The sequence below is a fragment of the Engystomops pustulosus genome, chromosome 8, assembly GCF_040894005.1.
Source record: "Engystomops pustulosus chromosome 8, aEngPut4.maternal, whole genome shotgun sequence".
Classification (NCBI taxonomy): domain Eukaryota; kingdom Metazoa; phylum Chordata; class Amphibia; order Anura; family Leptodactylidae; genus Engystomops; species Engystomops pustulosus.
The window spans coordinates 36,161,623-36,178,833 of NC_092418.1; the positions used below are offsets into that span (position 1 = coordinate 36,161,623).

General features: G+C 41.0%; 1 protein-coding gene across 5 annotated transcripts in view; it reads left to right on the plus strand.

Moving 5' to 3' along the window:
• The window catches only part of MARF1 (meiosis regulator and mRNA stability factor 1), a 31,120-nt gene that overhangs the window by 6,730 nt on the left and 7,179 nt on the right, over positions 1-17,211 (plus strand). For 4 of the 5 annotated variants that reach the window (XM_072120658.1, XM_072120657.1, XM_072120660.1 and 1 more), the window contains exons 4-20: positions 2,418-2,583; positions 2,666-2,892; positions 4,065-4,182; positions 4,615-4,787; positions 6,473-6,898; positions 7,860-8,044; positions 8,125-8,286; positions 8,371-8,554; positions 8,914-9,092; positions 9,210-9,290; positions 10,321-10,557; positions 13,239-13,358; positions 13,457-13,632; positions 13,762-13,982; positions 15,062-15,204; positions 16,231-16,364; positions 16,549-16,751. In XM_072120658.1, the coding sequence (XP_071976759.1) occupies positions 2,418-2,583; positions 2,666-2,892; positions 4,065-4,182; positions 4,615-4,787; positions 6,473-6,898; positions 7,860-8,044; positions 8,125-8,286; positions 8,371-8,554; positions 8,914-9,092; positions 9,210-9,290; positions 10,321-10,557; positions 13,239-13,358; positions 13,457-13,632; positions 13,762-13,982; positions 15,062-15,204; positions 16,231-16,364; positions 16,549-16,751 (3,135 nt within the window). The remainder of the gene's footprint in view (positions 1-2,417; positions 2,584-2,665; positions 2,893-4,064; positions 4,183-4,614; positions 4,788-6,472; positions 6,899-7,859; positions 8,045-8,124; positions 8,287-8,370; positions 8,555-8,913; positions 9,093-9,209; positions 9,291-10,320; positions 10,558-13,238; positions 13,359-13,456; positions 13,633-13,761; positions 13,983-15,061; positions 15,205-16,230; positions 16,365-16,548; positions 16,752-17,211) is intronic. The other variant, XM_072120659.1, reaches the window with a different exon arrangement.

Genomic DNA, 17,211 nt, shown 5'->3' on the forward strand with positions numbered 1-17,211 from the left:
AGTAGAATTTTTTTCTTTAATCTCCACCTCTTTTCGGAGGGTAAATTTTCTCAATACCATAGAAGCGAAAAGACGACATTTCACGCTGGCAAAATGTCTGGATCCACCAGACACATTGTTCGGTGGGTTCTTAGAACTATCTCTCAGGTGTTCAGCAATTTCTAATTTTTTAGTTTTCCAGGTTGAAGTTCCCACATAAAAAAACATTACAACTGATGCATTCAATAACATATTATATAGTTAGAATCGCAATTAATGAAGGTTTTCATGGAAAAATTTTTGGAGCCGTCTACTTTACAGAAATGGTCTGTGTGCTTGGTATAGATGCATTGTTACACTGTGTAGTGCCACAGCGGTGAAAACCTTTGACATCCAACCAAGTTCTTATAGTAAAGGTACAGATTTAAAAAAAAAAAAAAAAAAAAAAAGTTCGATTGGTGGGTTTTCCAATTGTCTGACCCTCAATGATCACTAGAAATCTGAAGAATAAGGTCCTGTTCTCGACCATTAACGAGGTTCCATTAAAATTGTAAGGGAGAGTCAGAAACTGCACAGCGCTAAGGTAATGTCCACTCAGTGAGTGAGAGTTCCAGAGGTGACCAAGTGCTGTACTTGGAAATTTTTGGCAGTACTTTTACTATTGAATAGAAGGGCAGGATAGAAGCTCAACCCAGTGTTCCACCGATTATCGACAGGTTCTTAGGATTACTGGGTCTCTGCTCAAGTGATGAGTGAAGGTCCTAGTCGTTGAATTCTGAGGGTACGTTCACACGTTCAGTTTTTCAGGTGAAGTTTTTGAAGCCAAAATCGGGTGTGGGTTATAATAGGTGAGAACTTATCATTGAGAGAAGCTGTTCCTTTATTTAATTCCACTCCTAGTTTGCACATCAAACTGCTTGATTGAATGCACCCTTACGATCAGCTTGTTACACCGCATCCACAGGATGGGGGAGAGCTTAAATATTTGCTGCAAACCGTTTTCTGTTTGTCAGCTTTTTTACTTCCTTGTTCCAAAACCCATAACCTTTTTATTTTTGCCTTTGCAAAACCATGTGAAGGCTTTGTATGTTTGATACGTTGTACTTCCTACTCGCTGCACTTTATATTCTGTGTAATGGGAAGCTGGAGAAAAATAGTAAATGTGGTAGAATTGACAATGCAGTTATGTTTTCTTATGGGCTGTTTTTGCACCTTTTACTGTTTTGTGCAAATGGCACATCCCCCTTTATTCTCCGGTCGAAGTGAGGCCAAAAATACAAAATACAATAAATCTTGATTTATATTTATCTGCAGCTTGTTTTCCCTCTTGACACACTAAATGACACCATGATGTATGGGAGCATCGTGGAGTTTTAACGAGTTATCGCAGACGAATTTTAAGTATATTCAAGCTAAAACCATTGGTAGAATGTAAAGAGAAATATATTCCTTTTATTTTTGGGCTCAATTTCTCATTTTGACCAACAAGTGAAATATTGGGCAGATAAGTGCAGTGTGAGAACGGCCCATGGCTGCAATGTTACGATGAAGTATTCACTGGCATCTGAATGACTTGCAGCGCAACATTTCATTTGTGTCACCAAGTAGAAAATGCCGAGTGACATTACACATATGGCTGTTTATGTATGGAAGAAGGCAAAGCAATTGTTCAGTACTTACTGTAGGGTCTTGCACAATGCTAGTGCTCCACTAAGATCATTAAAGTTCACTTAATTGTGGTAATCTCTGCCGCAAATCCACTGGCTGTGAATGAACCCTTAGGCCTCAACCACTCAGACCCTTTCTAAGGGCTCATACACAGGTTTGCACATCTGTGTGTCTTCTGTCCAGGACTGTCGATTGTCATTGCTGTGCAAGGGGACTTTGCACGCTGATGACACATGGGGCGCAAACATCCGGCCACAGACCTGTTACTTGGTAGCTTGACGGGGGTAATCCATCCTGCCTGATATTGTAGTCCAGTATCGTTGTTGCAGAAAGGGCCCCCCACCACCACCCACACACAATGGGGCAGATTTATCAAGTGTCTGAAAGTCAGAATATTTCTAGTTGCCCATGGCAACCAATCACAGCTCAGCTTTCATTTTATGAGTGCTCATGAATATTTTAAAGGGGAGCTGTGATTGGTTGCCATGGGCAACTAGAAATATTCTGACTTTCAGACACTTGATAAATCTGACCCTATAGGTTCATCTTGCGCTCCTGCTTCCTACTCCACTCCAACAATTGGACATATAGAACTAGTGACCGGTGCTGCAACTGCTGATGGCAAGTGATGCAAAGCTCCCTGCGTGATTGAGCCATGTCCCTCAGCATCAGAGGGGGACCGATGGTTCTACATGGTGGAGATATCAAGCATATGCTTTTTCATTTTAAGGTAATTAAACCATTTTATTTTTTTTACCTTTATCATTTAGACCACAGGCAATGGGGTGGCTGATGCAAGTATATGGCCTAATATTGCTCCTCCAAATGCTCAGTCTGCCGCTCTTCCTTTATGTAACGGCTGTGGAACTCAAGGAAACTTGAAAGAAACTGCAATGCTGCTTGCTAAGAACTTCTGTAAGGCGTCACAGAAATACGGTTAGTTTGATCAATGTGGGAAATTCCAGCTTTCTGTGTGTTAAAATATATATATTTGAATTTTATTTGCTTGCTCTTGTAGGATCCCCAGAATTGTCTCTTACCGGACAGATACCAGAGAATCTGCCACCTATTGGAGTGTTTTGGGACATAGAAAACTGTTCTGTCCCCAGCGGTCGTTCAGCAGTCAGTGTGGTGAAACGGATTCGGGAGCGACTTTTCAAAGGTCACAGAGAAGCGGAGTTTATCTGTGTCTGTGATATCAGTAAAGAAAACAAAGAAGTTATTGAGGAACTTAATAACTGTCAGGTAATACCCAGCTTCATTTATGTATATAACACATATAATGTTCCGCTCCATACAGAGCTGGGAAAATCAAATACAAGACTTAGAAACACATGAGACTTTGTAATTGGGCAAAGTCTAATTGACAACAGGTACCCTCTCCCCCATTACCTGTATGCATTGGGTCTACCACCTATCTACATTACAGCAAGGCTAGTTTGGGCAGCTACCCTGGCCGTCTCATCTAACAGATCATGACTTCAGTTACTAGATGCCCTCTATTATGACTCCCTGCTATTACAAGGCAAGCTCTTTTAATGGGAACGTCCAATGTAACTTCTCCACTATTTACAGAATTGGCGATAAGCAATGGATTACTGGGTATCTAATAGCTGCGGTTCTTGGCGTTCTGGGAAAAGGAGGACCATAAAACTTCATCTGGATAGTGCCGGTGTGAACATGTACCTGGTACTTTATTCCCTTCTAAGGGGCTTCCTCTTGGTTCCCAGCAGCAACACCGATCTGTAAATTCTCCTCCATGTTAACACTGGCTCCCATGAATTGCTGTGGGTCTGTTCTTTTAATCGATAGTGTAAAACGTGCAAACTTGGTGCAACCCTCTTTTAGCTCTGAAGAAATTTAAAGTTTTTTATACGGCCGTGTGTTTACCGTAATGTTTCAATAATGGGTAGCACAGCGTCACTTCGGTGGCTAATACGGTCATACATTTGAATGGCTGTATTGCCCACTGTTGGGGCACAGCTGGCAGGGGAATGGTCTGTCACAGGGTGTTCCTGTCCTCACACCGACGCACTTACTGCAGCCAGCGAATTTTCGCAAGTGAAAACTTGACCACTGATTTCTCTGCTTGGTAGGCCTCTTGATGTATCCGGATGTGGTGTGGCAGGGATATCATATGCATCTTGGGGGGAATTTATCCCCCGGCATATCAGAACCCTGAGCATGGATATACTTCCAGCATATATTTTGTTTCGATCTTTGTTCTCATTTAGAACTTCATCAAATTTGTTACTCTGCAAGCCCTCAGAGATTAACGCGTTGCAAGTCGGGCACCGTGCAGTTACAGAACCCCGGCATATATGCAGGACTCCTGTGCTCCTTGATAACAACTAAGATCTGTGGGCCTGTACATGCAGCTGCACTCTATCAATATGATCCCTTTTTATCATGAACAGGTTACTGTTGCGCACATTAATGCTACAGCGAAGAACGCTGCAGATGACAAGCTCCGGCAGAGCCTGAGGAGGTTTGCTGACACGCACACATCTCCAGCCACTGTGGTTCTGGTTTCCAGTAAGTATAACATTATATTTTCCCACTCCAATGCACACACATGCCTGTTTAGTTTGCAGGTAATATTGCAATACAGGCAGTCCCCTACTTAAGAACACTCGACTTACATACAACCCCTAGTTACAAACGGACCTCTGGATATTGGTAATTTATTGTACTTTAGTCCTAGGCTAAAATCATAAGCTGTAACAGTTATCACAGGTGTCTGTAATGAAGCTTTAGTGTTAATATTGATTCTTATGACAACCCAACATTTTTTAAATCCAATTGTCAGAGACCAAAAAAGTTCTGGCTGGGATTACAATGATAAAATATACAGTTCCGACTTGCATACAAACTCAACTTAATCTTGTATGTAACCCGGGGACTGCCTGTACAATGATTTGGCAGTCCAGATGACACTTTCTTCTCTCTTCCCCTCACTGTATATAGCTGATGTTAACTTTGCTCTGGAAATAAGTGACCTGCGGCACCGCCATGGATTCCATATCATCATTATTCACAAGAACCAAGCCTCTGAAGCGTTGCTTCACCATGCACATGAGCTCATCCCCTTTGAAGAGTTTATTACCGATCTTCCACCTAGGCTTCCCTTAAAACCACAAGTAATGTATTTAATATCTCTTTTAAATGCATCCTGTATAGACTTGTTATTGCTGCAGCCTGTCGCTGGTCATTGCATGCCATATATGATTAGCTATGATTTGTGGGGGCAGTCATACAAAGCCTAGCAGGAAGCCGCTGCACATCTGTGTCTGGACAATTTAATTTAGTACATTTGTAGAAAAATAAATTAAGTTTGTTTCCCTAACCATAGGGGTTAACAATTTGATCAGTGGAGATCTGACCTATTCTCAAAAGGTGAGTTTAACCTGCTGCTACATCAATAAGTGAGAACAGGACCTCCATTCTTATCAGTGGGGTCCATTATTGTGATCGGTGAGTGTCCTAGCAATCAGATTCCCACGGACAGGTTGCTATCCTATGGACATGGCAAAACCATCAAATTTTGAACGGCTTTCTTTTTAGAGGACCTCTCGTCTATCAACTGCAACTCTTTGCATCTTTTAAAGGAGCACTCCAGTGAGGGCCTATTCATTAAATAATGCCTGGTGCAGTGCCTGAAGAGATTACTTATTTTCGTTTCATTTGAGTCCTTCTTATTTCAGGCCCTGCATAGTTCGATTATCAGCTTTAAATGGAGCTTTCCCTTTTAATAGCTATATTTATTATAGTTAGATTTTTTTTTTTTAAGGAACTTTGTCTGAGTATCTGTGATGGGCTCTCTTCTCCAGCTCAGGACTGCAGTTCTGTTTTGTGGAGACCCTCTTTAACCCCTACATGACCGACAATTATTGGTGCAAGAATGTCCAGGTCAATTTTTGCAGTTCTGCTAAGCGCTTTTTTTTAATGACAATATCTTTGGAAGCGCTTTACATTTTAAATGTTTTCAGTTTGTTTTATTTTTTTAATGACTTTCATTTGTTTAGAATGTGTTTTTTAATTTAATTTTTCTTTATGAAATTAGCTGATAAATGACTTTTTTTTTTCCTAATTAAAATTTTTTTTTTTGTAAAACTGAATTAACTTTTTTACCAAAGTTTTCAAATGTGTACAGCATTACTCAATCTGACTTACCCCAAGTTAAGCTGCAAATGCAGAGATTGAGTGTAATTCTGCAAACTTTAATCTTTCCTGTAGGTTAGTCCACATTCTGCCTCCAGCTGACGGGCTGAAGGGGGGCACATTTCAAGCACTTATATCTCCTCAAACCTGGCACCTAAAAAAAAAACACAATACTGCTGAATTCGGGAGAATCTTGCCTTTAATATAAGTATGGATACTTCACAAAACCACCCTTAAAGTTACACTCTCGCATCTCTGAAATAGAAAGCTATATATAAAGCTGGAGTGGATATCTTTATCCATGAATCATAAATGCACAATCCTAATATCATATATCCTAATATTTAATATAACACCAGTATTGTGTTTCTAGGTGCCAGGGCTCAGGAGATATAGCCACTGTCATTAGGTTTATAAATGTCTTTTCTGCAGGGATATGGAAACCATGCTATTTGGGCTCTGTCATATGGGAGGTTGTGGGCTGGAGCAGAGTTTAACCCAATATACTAATGAGCTCCACGATCCAAAGAGAAAAAAATATTGTGTCAGGTGGACAGCATCAAAGATCTGATCAGTGTTATAATACCACAGTGTTGTGTATATGGAAGCTGTGTTCTGAATTATAGGACCTTAAACCCCTACCTTTTTTTACCGTTTCTTGCAGCAGTGCCATACTCTGTTATATGTATATAACTTGCCAACAAATAGGGATGCAAAAAGTATCAGCAATCGCCTCCGACGCCTTTCTGATAACTGTGGGGGGAAAGTGATGAGCCTGTCAGGCAGCAGCGCCATTCTCCGCTTCATCAATCAAGAGAGTGCCGAGCGGGCCCAGAAACGCATGGAGAACGAGGATGTTTTTGGCAACCGGATCACCATATCTTTTGCACCTAAAAATCGAGAGTTTACAGATGTAAAGAATGCTAGCTGCAACAATGGGGACAAGGCAAAGTCTCCCAAAAAAGTGAACAAGAACACCAAGCTGTGCCTCTCTGCTAAAGATCAGCATGACCCACCATCAAACGCCAAAAGTTCTGGAAACAAGGCTGCTCACAGCTCTAATAAAAATTCAAATGTGAAAAGTCTGCAGGTAAGTTGTGGAACATGACGCCAGGCGTCGGCACCTGAATATTTTAAGATACACTTTATTTTGATGGTAGTTTAAGCCAGGGGCACTATAGCATAGATCCAGGTACTGTGACACTGGTAATACTCTTATATTTGTTATCCATGACCTCTTTACTTCTAAAATCAACTCTTGTAATTGTGCTAATGAGTCTTAGGTGCTGTGGTGGGAATTTTCTGAGCCCCTCCACGCTGCAGCATCACCAACTGTTAGAATGAACCAAACTTGTCTCCCCTCCCTCTGTTCCCACTGTGCTAAAACTGAGAGCAGAGGAAGAGAAGTGCTGAGGGAGCAGGGAAGAGAAAACGTAGCAGTCTGTGAAGCTGCAGCACAGGGCTCGTCTCTCTCATACTCATAATTTTAAAAGATGTTATCCATATATCGGATCAGGGTGAGCTGGTGCCGGAGCTTAGTTTTTAGTTTTTTAAACTTTATGGCCGAAGCTGCTTTGGTGCAGGGAGGTGCACGGTTGCGCGCATGGTAAGCGCCGAGCGCGTACCTCCCTGCGCTGAAGCAGCTTCGGCCATAAAGTTTAAAAAGTGTTTTTAAACCGCGATACTGCGGTTTAAAACACTAACAAAAATAAGCTCCGGCACCAGCTCACCCTGAGTTGGTGCTCAGTAGTTCCCTCTTATACCTGCCACTTAAAGTCATAGGTTTCCTTTAATGATGGTGTATGTTGGAAAATGAGTCGGTTTGTAAATATAAAATATCTGATTTTTAAAAAAAAAATTAAATCCATTTTTATCAATAACCTCCTTCCCTCTTATATCAAATATTAGAAGTCACTGTGCCTGGGTCTACGAGTAAGTGTCCCTGGTTTATCATGACGGATTATTATGGTATGATTTCATTGGTTTGTCACCTCCAAAACCTAAAAAACCTTCTACACCTGTAATATGAATGCAAATTTCTCCTATCCCAGGAGCTGTGCCAAATGCAGTCTAAAGCATCTAACAAGACGAATGGAAATCCTCAAGAGAAAGAGAGAAGGAAAAATGGAGACAAATCAAACGCTGTATGTCAGAGCAGCACTTCTGTTTCCAGCCATGTGTCTGTGACCACAAAAAGTGTTGGAACGGAAGAGAAAACCATCAAAGCTATTCAAAGGTATAAAGTCATTACTGGATTGTTCTGGGCTCCATGGCATATTAAACATTCTATATAATTTTTTTTTTTTAATTTTCTAGACGTGAGGTCTCTGTTAATGGAACCTTTTCTGAATCTTATGTGGAGAAACCAGACAAGGAAGAAGCCTCATTTCAAATCAGTAATCCATCGGCTTTCAGCAAGCTGTCAGGATCTCGGCAGCTCAGTCCTGTCAGATCTTCTCAAAGCGGATGGTCTTCAAGGTAATAAAGGTTTTTTAATATGCCTGGGAATGTAAAGAAATGAAACCGTGTGACTTTTTTTTTTTTTTTTTTTTTCCTCCCTAGAAACATGTCCCCAAGTGTTTCCAACTGTTCATCTCCCCTGCTGTCGCCTCAGACTGGTGCTACCGAGCCATCCGCTGATCCATTTGCAAATGGTGCTGATATTCAGATTGGCAATCTGGATTATAGGCGCTCCAGGAAGGAACTTTTGCAAACTTTGCGTGATGTCTTTTCCAGACATGGGAAGGTAGGTACTTAGACCTGTTTAATCATTGTGTGGTTTTTAGAATGTCCTTTACCTCACAATAGTGCAGATATGTTCTGGCTCCGTTCTCTATGAACTTGCTCTGTAAACAGCTTTGGTCACACAGGCTTTTACTTCCTCACAATCTCAGTATAACTATAGCATGAATTTTAACTTCTTTGGCAAACCTCAAAGCAGACATCTGCTATCTTTTAAATGGATCTTAAATCTGTGTTGCTATATTTATTGATTTGCCCCCCTATCACCCCACAAGTACTAGCTCATTTGTTAAAATTACTGGTATAACAGATGTGATGAGAATCTATTGAATCCTGGACTTTCCCTGACTTTTTGTCTTTAAGTTAAAACACGTCGAGCTCAGCCCTCATACCGACTATCAGTTAAAGGCCACAGTACAGATGGAGAATCTGCAGGAAGCAATTTGTGCAGTCAACAGTCTACATAGATACAAGATAGGAAGCAAGAGAATCCAAGTGTCCTTGGCCACTGGGGCAGCCAATAAATCCCTCTCGTTGCTAAGGTAATGTGCACCATTCACATACAAAGCTCTTATGTATGACCTACATTGAGAAAGCATACTCTGTACTTCCCAGTCAATAAAATATCTCATTGTGTTGTCATCTACTTCCCTCTACAGCTTTGGAACAATTTCCATCCTCCAAGATGCTCCTGCTTGCTGCTTACCATTGTTTAAATTTACAGAAATCTATGAGAAAAAGTAAGTTTGTCCAATGATCATCTTTAGGTCTTAAATACCAATCTTTGGTAAATTCCAAAGCTTCTTAAAGGGGTCCCCCCCCCCAAAGTAACTTTAAAGAAAAGCTTTTATGAATCAAGCATGCCTTGAGAATGCTGTAGCTACACTGATGCAGAAACAAAATTAGGCTCTGTCGCTCCTATGGCTGCTTTGTGCTTCTCCTCTTACACTTATTATGCACCACTCCAGAGAACGCTGTATTCGCTTTGTTGTTCCTGACAGGCAGAAATAATCAATTGCTGAACCAAACCCCAGATGCTGTGTGTGAGGCATCCAGATCAGGCTGATTAATCCTGTCTGCACAGTTCAGGAAGCTAATAATAGTAATATGTTTATGTTCAGCAGGGAGTCTGCATCCAGCTTTCCCAAGGTCCTGAATTGAATAATTTCTTTGAGCAAAACCTCTCGGATCAGGAATTAAGCAAGATATTGCGTGGTTTTTATAGTAAAACTATTCTTTTTAAAGGGGGCGATTAGTTGGGTCAGAGTTTACCTTTCTCTATGGGAAAGATCTGTGGACGAAATGGGAAATTTTTCTATCTGAAATCATTGCTGTGAGGAGTGGTGCCCTCATACCCTCAGGAAACTGCTCAATCGGGCATCATTTTCAAATTAAAAAAAATTGTCCCCCAGATTTGTTGTTCCATTCAAACATGGCACCTAGCCTCCAGGGTTTTTTTTTATCACTTTGGTCCCTTTGTTATTGTGGAGTCCTCCGTAATTATTAAATGTCATAAATCAGTTCATTTTGAGCAGTATGTAAAGTGTTTTGTATGAAATCAGATGGCGTCCACTTCAATCAATTTTTCCAAAAGCTGCCCATGTGCTTTGGTAGTGTCTGATATTTTAGTATTGCAGCCAGACCCCCATCTAGTTTAACATGCAGCACTGAAAATTGCAAATAGGAGTATAATACACTATATTTATTAGATATAGATATAATGCATTGGATATTTAATTTGTAACCCTTGGCTCCTTTCTCTCCTATTAGGTTTGGACACAAGCTGATTGTGTCAGATCTGTACAGACTAACAGACACTGTTACCATCCGTGACCAGGGAAATGGTAGATTGGTGTGTCTTTTACCAAGCTTTCAGGCAAGGCAAAGTCCATTAGGGTCTTCTCAGTCACATGATGGTTCCTCAACGACCTGTAGTCCTGTGGTATTTGAAGAGTTGGAATATCATGATCCCGTCTGCAGACTGCATTGCACCAATAAGAAACTTTGGTAAGAAACTGGAGTCACTCTTTCATGCTGGTGGCATGATTTGATGATTTGTAGATGCCCTACTGAGCCTGTGATTACTATAGGTGTATTATTATTGAAATTTTTTTTATGCACGTGGATCATGGAAGTGAAAAGAAGTCTATAGGTCCGTTTGACCCCCTTACCGACGCGCGCCGTAACAGTTTGCCGCACATCGGGTGCGGGTACATGGCGAGGGCTCACAGACTGAGCCCTCTCCATAGCTGCATATTGCAGCAAAGACTTACTGGTAACAAAGCCACCATCTTGCCGAGGATCGTTGCTCCCCGTGACGTCGGGGAGTCTTGTCTTAACCCTTGAATTAGGAGGAAAATCTCCATATACTGCTATACTGTAGTATGGCAGTATATGATGGGATCGATCAGACAACCTAGGGTTAAACTACCCTAGGGAGTCTGAAAAAATAGTTAAAAAAAAAGTTTAAAAATATTATAATAAAAAAACTTCAAATCTCCCCCTTTCCCTAGAACTGATATAAATCTAAAAATCAAACTCCTTGGGGATCGCCACATCCGATATATAACAGTTTTTCACTGTATCTAACCCCGCAACAAAAAATGACGCCCAAAGTTGAAAATGGCACTTTTTTGCCATTTTAAAAAACATAAAGTCTTTAAAGTGATAAAAAGGTTGTACAGTCTGTAGGACAGCAGCTGGAAAGGTAATAGGTGGCGTATATACACTCACCGGCCACTTTATTAGGTACACCTGTCCAACTGCTCGTTAACACTTAATTTCTAATCAGCCAATCACATGGCAGCAACTCAGTGCATTTAGGCATGTAGACATGGTCAAGACAATCTCCTGCAGTTCAAACAGAGCATCAGTATGGGGAAGAAAGGTGATTTGAGTGCCTTTGAACGTGGCATGGTTGTTGGTGCCAGAAGGGCTGGTCTGAGTATTTCAGAAACTGCTGATCTACTGGAATTTTCACGCACAACTATCTCTAGGGTTTACAGAGAATGGTCCAAAAAAGAAAAAACATCCAGTGAGCGGCAGTTCTGTGGGCGGAAATGCCTTGTTGATGCCAGAGGAGAATGGGCAGACTGGTTCGAGCTGATAGAAAGGCAACAGTGACTCTAATCGCCACCCATTACAACCAAGGTAGGCAGAAGAGCATCTCTGAACGCACAGTACGTCGAACTTTGAGGCAGATGGGCTACAGCAGCAGAAGACCACACCGGCTGCCACTCCTTTCAGCTAAGAACAGAAAACTGAGGCTACAATTTGCACAAGCTGCGACATTCGGATGGTAGGGTCAGAATTTGGCGTCAACAACATGAAAGCATGGATCCATCCTGCCTTGTATCAACGGTTCAGGCTGGTGGTGGTGTGGGGAATATTTTCTTGGCACTCTTTGGGCGACTTGGTACCAATCTGCAGCAACTGTGTGATGCCATCATATCAATATGGACCAAAATCTCTGAGGAATGCTTCCAGCACCTTGTTGTATCTATGCCACGAAGAATTGAGGCAGTTCTGAAGGCAAAAGGGGTCCAACCCGTTACTAGCATGGTGTACCTAATAAAGTGGCCGGTGAGTGTATTCCTTTCAGGTTACTTCCTTACCTGTGGTAAAGGGTTAATGCACTGACCAGAGACTGCAGTCCTAATTACCAAGTGCAGCTGGGAAAAGGGGTTTTAACCCAGAGCTGCATCCTGGGCTGGAGCACTGTGAGAGACATTGCTCTGGAAGGCTAGCCAGCTGTGAGTACGCTGTTTTGCTAGAGAGGGACTAGCTGATGTACAGGTAGTGCTTTTGTTTCCAGCTTTTTTATTTTACTTGCCTGTAAAGCTGCATTGTTTTGGCTGCCAATAAAAGCCGCAAAGAAACTGCATTTCTGCCGTCAAGCCTGTCTGTCTCTGGACTTTATCACATTAAAAACTGACCCTGCTACAAGTCCTAAAAATGACACCACCCACAGCTCCATACACCAAGGTATGAAAAAGTTAAAGGCAGATGGCAAAATAAAAAAAAAAATTGTACAGGAGGTTTTAATTTTTGGAAATGTATGAAAACATTATAAAACCTACACAAATTTGGTGTCCCTGTGATTGTACCGACCCAAATAATAAAGTAGACATATAATTTGGGGCGAACAATGAATTCCGGTAAAATCAAAGCCCACAAGAAAACAACGCAAATGTGTTTCTTCACCATTGTCACTGCATTTTTTTTTCCTGCTTCCCAGTACACAGTATGGAATATTTAAATAGTCTCTATGAAGTGTAACTTGTTAAGCAGAAAACAAACTATCACAGAGCTTTGTCTAAAAATACAAAAGCTACAGATTTTTGAAGGTGGGGAGTGAAAAATGGAAATGAAAAACAAAGGGCCAGGTCATTAAGGGGTTAAAAAACAAGTCAATGGAAGCATAAGAGGCATAATGCAAGGAACAAAAGCAAAACATGTAACACAACCTTAGACCTCAAGCATGCAGGTGGGAGGACGAGGGGTGGAACGCTCCCCTCTATTGAATACTGAGTGGCCACCCCCCCCCCCACCCCACCCCCTACTCTTTCACAATGTGGTGATATACTGTATGCTCACCGCAACGTGACCGGGTGCCATAGACCCCTATTGTTGCAATTTGCATATGTGTAGAAGAGAACACCCCCTCATACATTTCTGTTGTATTTCAGCAGGCATGATTTTGATCCAGACTCTTACATAATCCCTTATGTCACCCAGTCTTTGAAAATCTTTGCTCCTCAAGTTCACAGCCTCCTGCAGACTCATGAGGGTACAGTCCCCCTTTTAAGGTAAGTACACACTTGTACTCCTAAAATATGGAATAAAACAAAGTTCCCTATCCTAATCACGTAGTAGTTTCATTGTGGGTTTTTCTCCCATTTTACAGTTTCCTTGACTGCTATGCAGCAGAGTTCGGTGCGCTGCATACAGTGGAGGAAGGACAAGGAGGAGTACCACTGGAGCATCTGATCACTTGTGTGCCAGGGGTTAATATTGCCACTGCTCAAAATGGCATCAAGGTTGTCAAGTGGATACACAACAAGCCACCAGCTCCGAATTCAGGTTGGTTAAAAAACAAAGTTACATTTGTGCCCTTCCTAAGTACTTACCGTCCTCATAAGCCAGAATAGGGTATGCATCATTTTACCATATTGCAACATGATTTTTTTTTTTTTTTGCTTTGCTTTTTAGATCCCTGGATGTTGCGGTCCAAAAGTCCTGTTGGCAATCCTCAGCTGATACAGTTCAGCCGAGAGGTCATTGATCTACTGAAAAATCAACCTTCTTGCATAATGCCAGTATCTAAATTTATCCCAACATATCATCATCATTTTGCAAAGCAATGCAGAGTGTCAGATTATGGCTACTCTAAGCTGATGGAACTTTTAGAGGCTGTGCCACATGTTCTGCAGGTATTTTACGGTTTTATATTGGTTCAGAAACCTTAATGGACTTGTGTACAAATCATTATCCTGGGATGTATGACTGTTTTGTTTGATTTTTACCCTAAAAATCCATCTAGGATCTGCTTACTAAACTAAGCGGCGTCCTTGCCCCACCCCAGGTGTTAGTTTGCTAGCTTTATCTGAATTTTACAATTAAGCTAACAAACACTGCACTATGTAGCAGCTTTAGTAAACAGCTCCTAAATAGATTATTGGGGTAACAAGTCCTCATTTTTATTTATATTTTTTTTAATTTTGCAGCTCTGTTTTTTGCAGATCTCTTTTGGAACAGCTTTGCATCTAATAACCTATATCTTCTGAACTGTGGCACCTAATCCTAGATCAGGGGAGAATGTCTCCTTTTAATGTCATCAGTCTTGGGTGCAACAGAACTGGAGATATCCACTCTTGGGCTACATTCACACTGATGTATGGAGGACGTATATATGGCCGATATACGTCCTCCTTAGACGTCAATGGGCGCACGGCACCCTACGGGAGCGGTACGGTGCGGCACCGTACCGCTTCATACCCGGAAAATGATAGGACCTGTCCTATCTTTCTCCGTAGTACTGCGCCATTAATTCCTATGGAGAGGGGCGGGAGTGAGCTGCGCTCACCTCCTCCTCCTCTCCCCGTACACTGCAGTTGCCCGGTACGGTATGGGCGGGCAACGGCAGTGTGAATATAGCCTTACAGTTGAGAATGGAGAGCTGTATATTAAAACCAGATTTTTGGTGTAAATTTTACCATGGAGACTTTTGTCTTTATATTCTGAACTATGACACCTAGAAGCACAGTTCATGTTACAGGCCACTGTACAGACTTCTATATATGAGGTTTGTGCAGTTAGGACATGCATGGCAGTCATGGAGGGGGAGGGGGGGGGGTTTAAATACAATTTTGATGGCATAGAACCACTGTTAGTGCATTTTACAAGGTGCACCATTTTATTTTCATAATGCTCCCAAGAGGATGGATAGAAGCATGTGTTCATTTTTGTGTAGTACATAATAGGCCTAACTATTTTCTTGCTGATTTTTCAGATCCTTGGAATGGGCTCAAAACGCTTCTTGACTCTAACCCACAGAGCGCAGGTGAAGCGCTTTACCCAAGACCTTTTAAAGCTCTTGAAGTCTCAGGCCAGTAAACAGGTCATTGTAAGAGAGTTCTTACAAGCGTATCATTGGTAAGTAAAATGGGTAGATTACAGCACCAAGAAAGACTAGATCTGCAAATGATCTTTTCAAGCACCTAGCTCTGTTGCAGGTGGAAAAGGGATAATTACCATATATACTTGAGTATAAGCCTAGTTTTTCAGCACAAAAATGTGCTGAAACCCCAACTCTGCTTATACTCGAGTAAAAAAAATATAGGTTTTACCAGGTTTTTGTGGTAAAATTAGGGGCCTCGGCCTACACTTGTGTCGGCTTGTACTCGAGTATATACGGTAACTTATTTTTGGACAAGGGAAACCTGACTGAATACTTTGTATCTGGTTTGGTGTGTCTGTTATGTCCACTTGGCCCAAATGGACAGGGTGGTGTTTAAGTGTCTCTACTGCCCCACTAAAGAACTCCTGGAAGTAGAATACCATACTGGTATAGTAGCAAGGTGGATGGGGGGGGGTACAATGTCCGACTTGTGCACAGGCTGCGGGCAGCTTTTATGATTTGCATTCCTCTTTGCAGAGCATTTCTTGGGGAATCGGTAACCTAATTGACTGCACAACAAGTTTTATACTTGCATTTCTTGTGATTTGATTATTCCCTAAAGGGATATTCCCATTTCTGTATGAAGAAAAATATACATTTTTCCAATATACTTTCTATATGGATTCCTCATGGTTTTCTAGATCTCTGCTTGCTGTCCTTCTATAGAATACTTCTATGTTTATTTTCAGTGGTCAGATTTCTGTCCATTGGAAGTAAACATGGAAGCTTTCTAAAGCAGGACAGCAAGCGGAGATCTAGAAAACTGAAGAATTGATACAGAAATTATATTGAAAATGTAAACTTTATTACATCAAATGTATCAATCATTTTCTGAAATGGTAATACCCCTTAACTTCTCCTTGGTTTTGTAATTTCAATGGATTGTATTATTATTATTATTTATTATTTATTAATTATTATTTATTATTTATTATTATTATTATTTATTATTATTATTATTATTATTCATTTTCTCATCACAATTTGGCTTTTTTTAACAGGTGTTTTTCAAGAGACTGGGATGTAACAGAATATGGAGTGTGTGAGTTGGTTGACATAGTATCAGAGATACCTGATACCACAATATGCGTTACTCAGCAAGAAAATGAGATTGTGATCTCAATTCCCAAACGAGGTATGATAAACCATGGCTGGTGATGTGTAGTAACCTGTGCAATCCATTCCTCAATATCAAATGACCATTGTGACCATGTTCTGGTCTTCTGCAACATACATGCCATCCACCCTGTGTTGTTAGAAATGTTTTGTATCCCTTTTTAATGGTACGTCTTTAGAAAAATAAAATCTTTGTCTTTTAGAACGTACCCCAGAAGAGATTGACAGGACAAAGCAGTTTTCAAAGGAAGTGGTAGACTTGTTGCGTCACCAGCCTCATTTCAGAATGCCATTTAATAAGTTTATTCCATCCTACCACCACCATTTTGGCAGACAATGTAAACTTACATATTACGGGTTTACCAAACTGATTGACCTCTTTGAAGCCATACCAGATGTCTTACAGGTGAGTGCATAGCGTGTCAGATGATGTACCCTGTACCTAACATGCATGTAACTATTCATTAAGCACTTCAAGGGGTTTGCCCATGATAAATGTCAAATTTGAATCCCTTAGATCCTTAAAGATCATTTTTAACCCCTTACTAAATTTACCCGGTTTTATTGCTGTTTTGGCTTTTGGAATTTTACACTGACAATTACCAAGTTATAGTGTGTGCGGGGACTCTCTAAGCAGATGCTTCATGATCCCTCTGATAATCTGAGCACGTAGTCAGCCCACAGCAGAGTACAGGTTTATCTACACTTTTTTATTTAGCTTCTGAACATTCTCCTAGTATCTGACACCTAGGAAGAGATGACAGTCATGAGATGGATTTAAGACACAATGACCCTCTGCTCTCACCTTTACTATGTCCCCCTTCCCTAGGATAAAGACCTTATCTTGCCTGTAGCTAGTAGTGTAA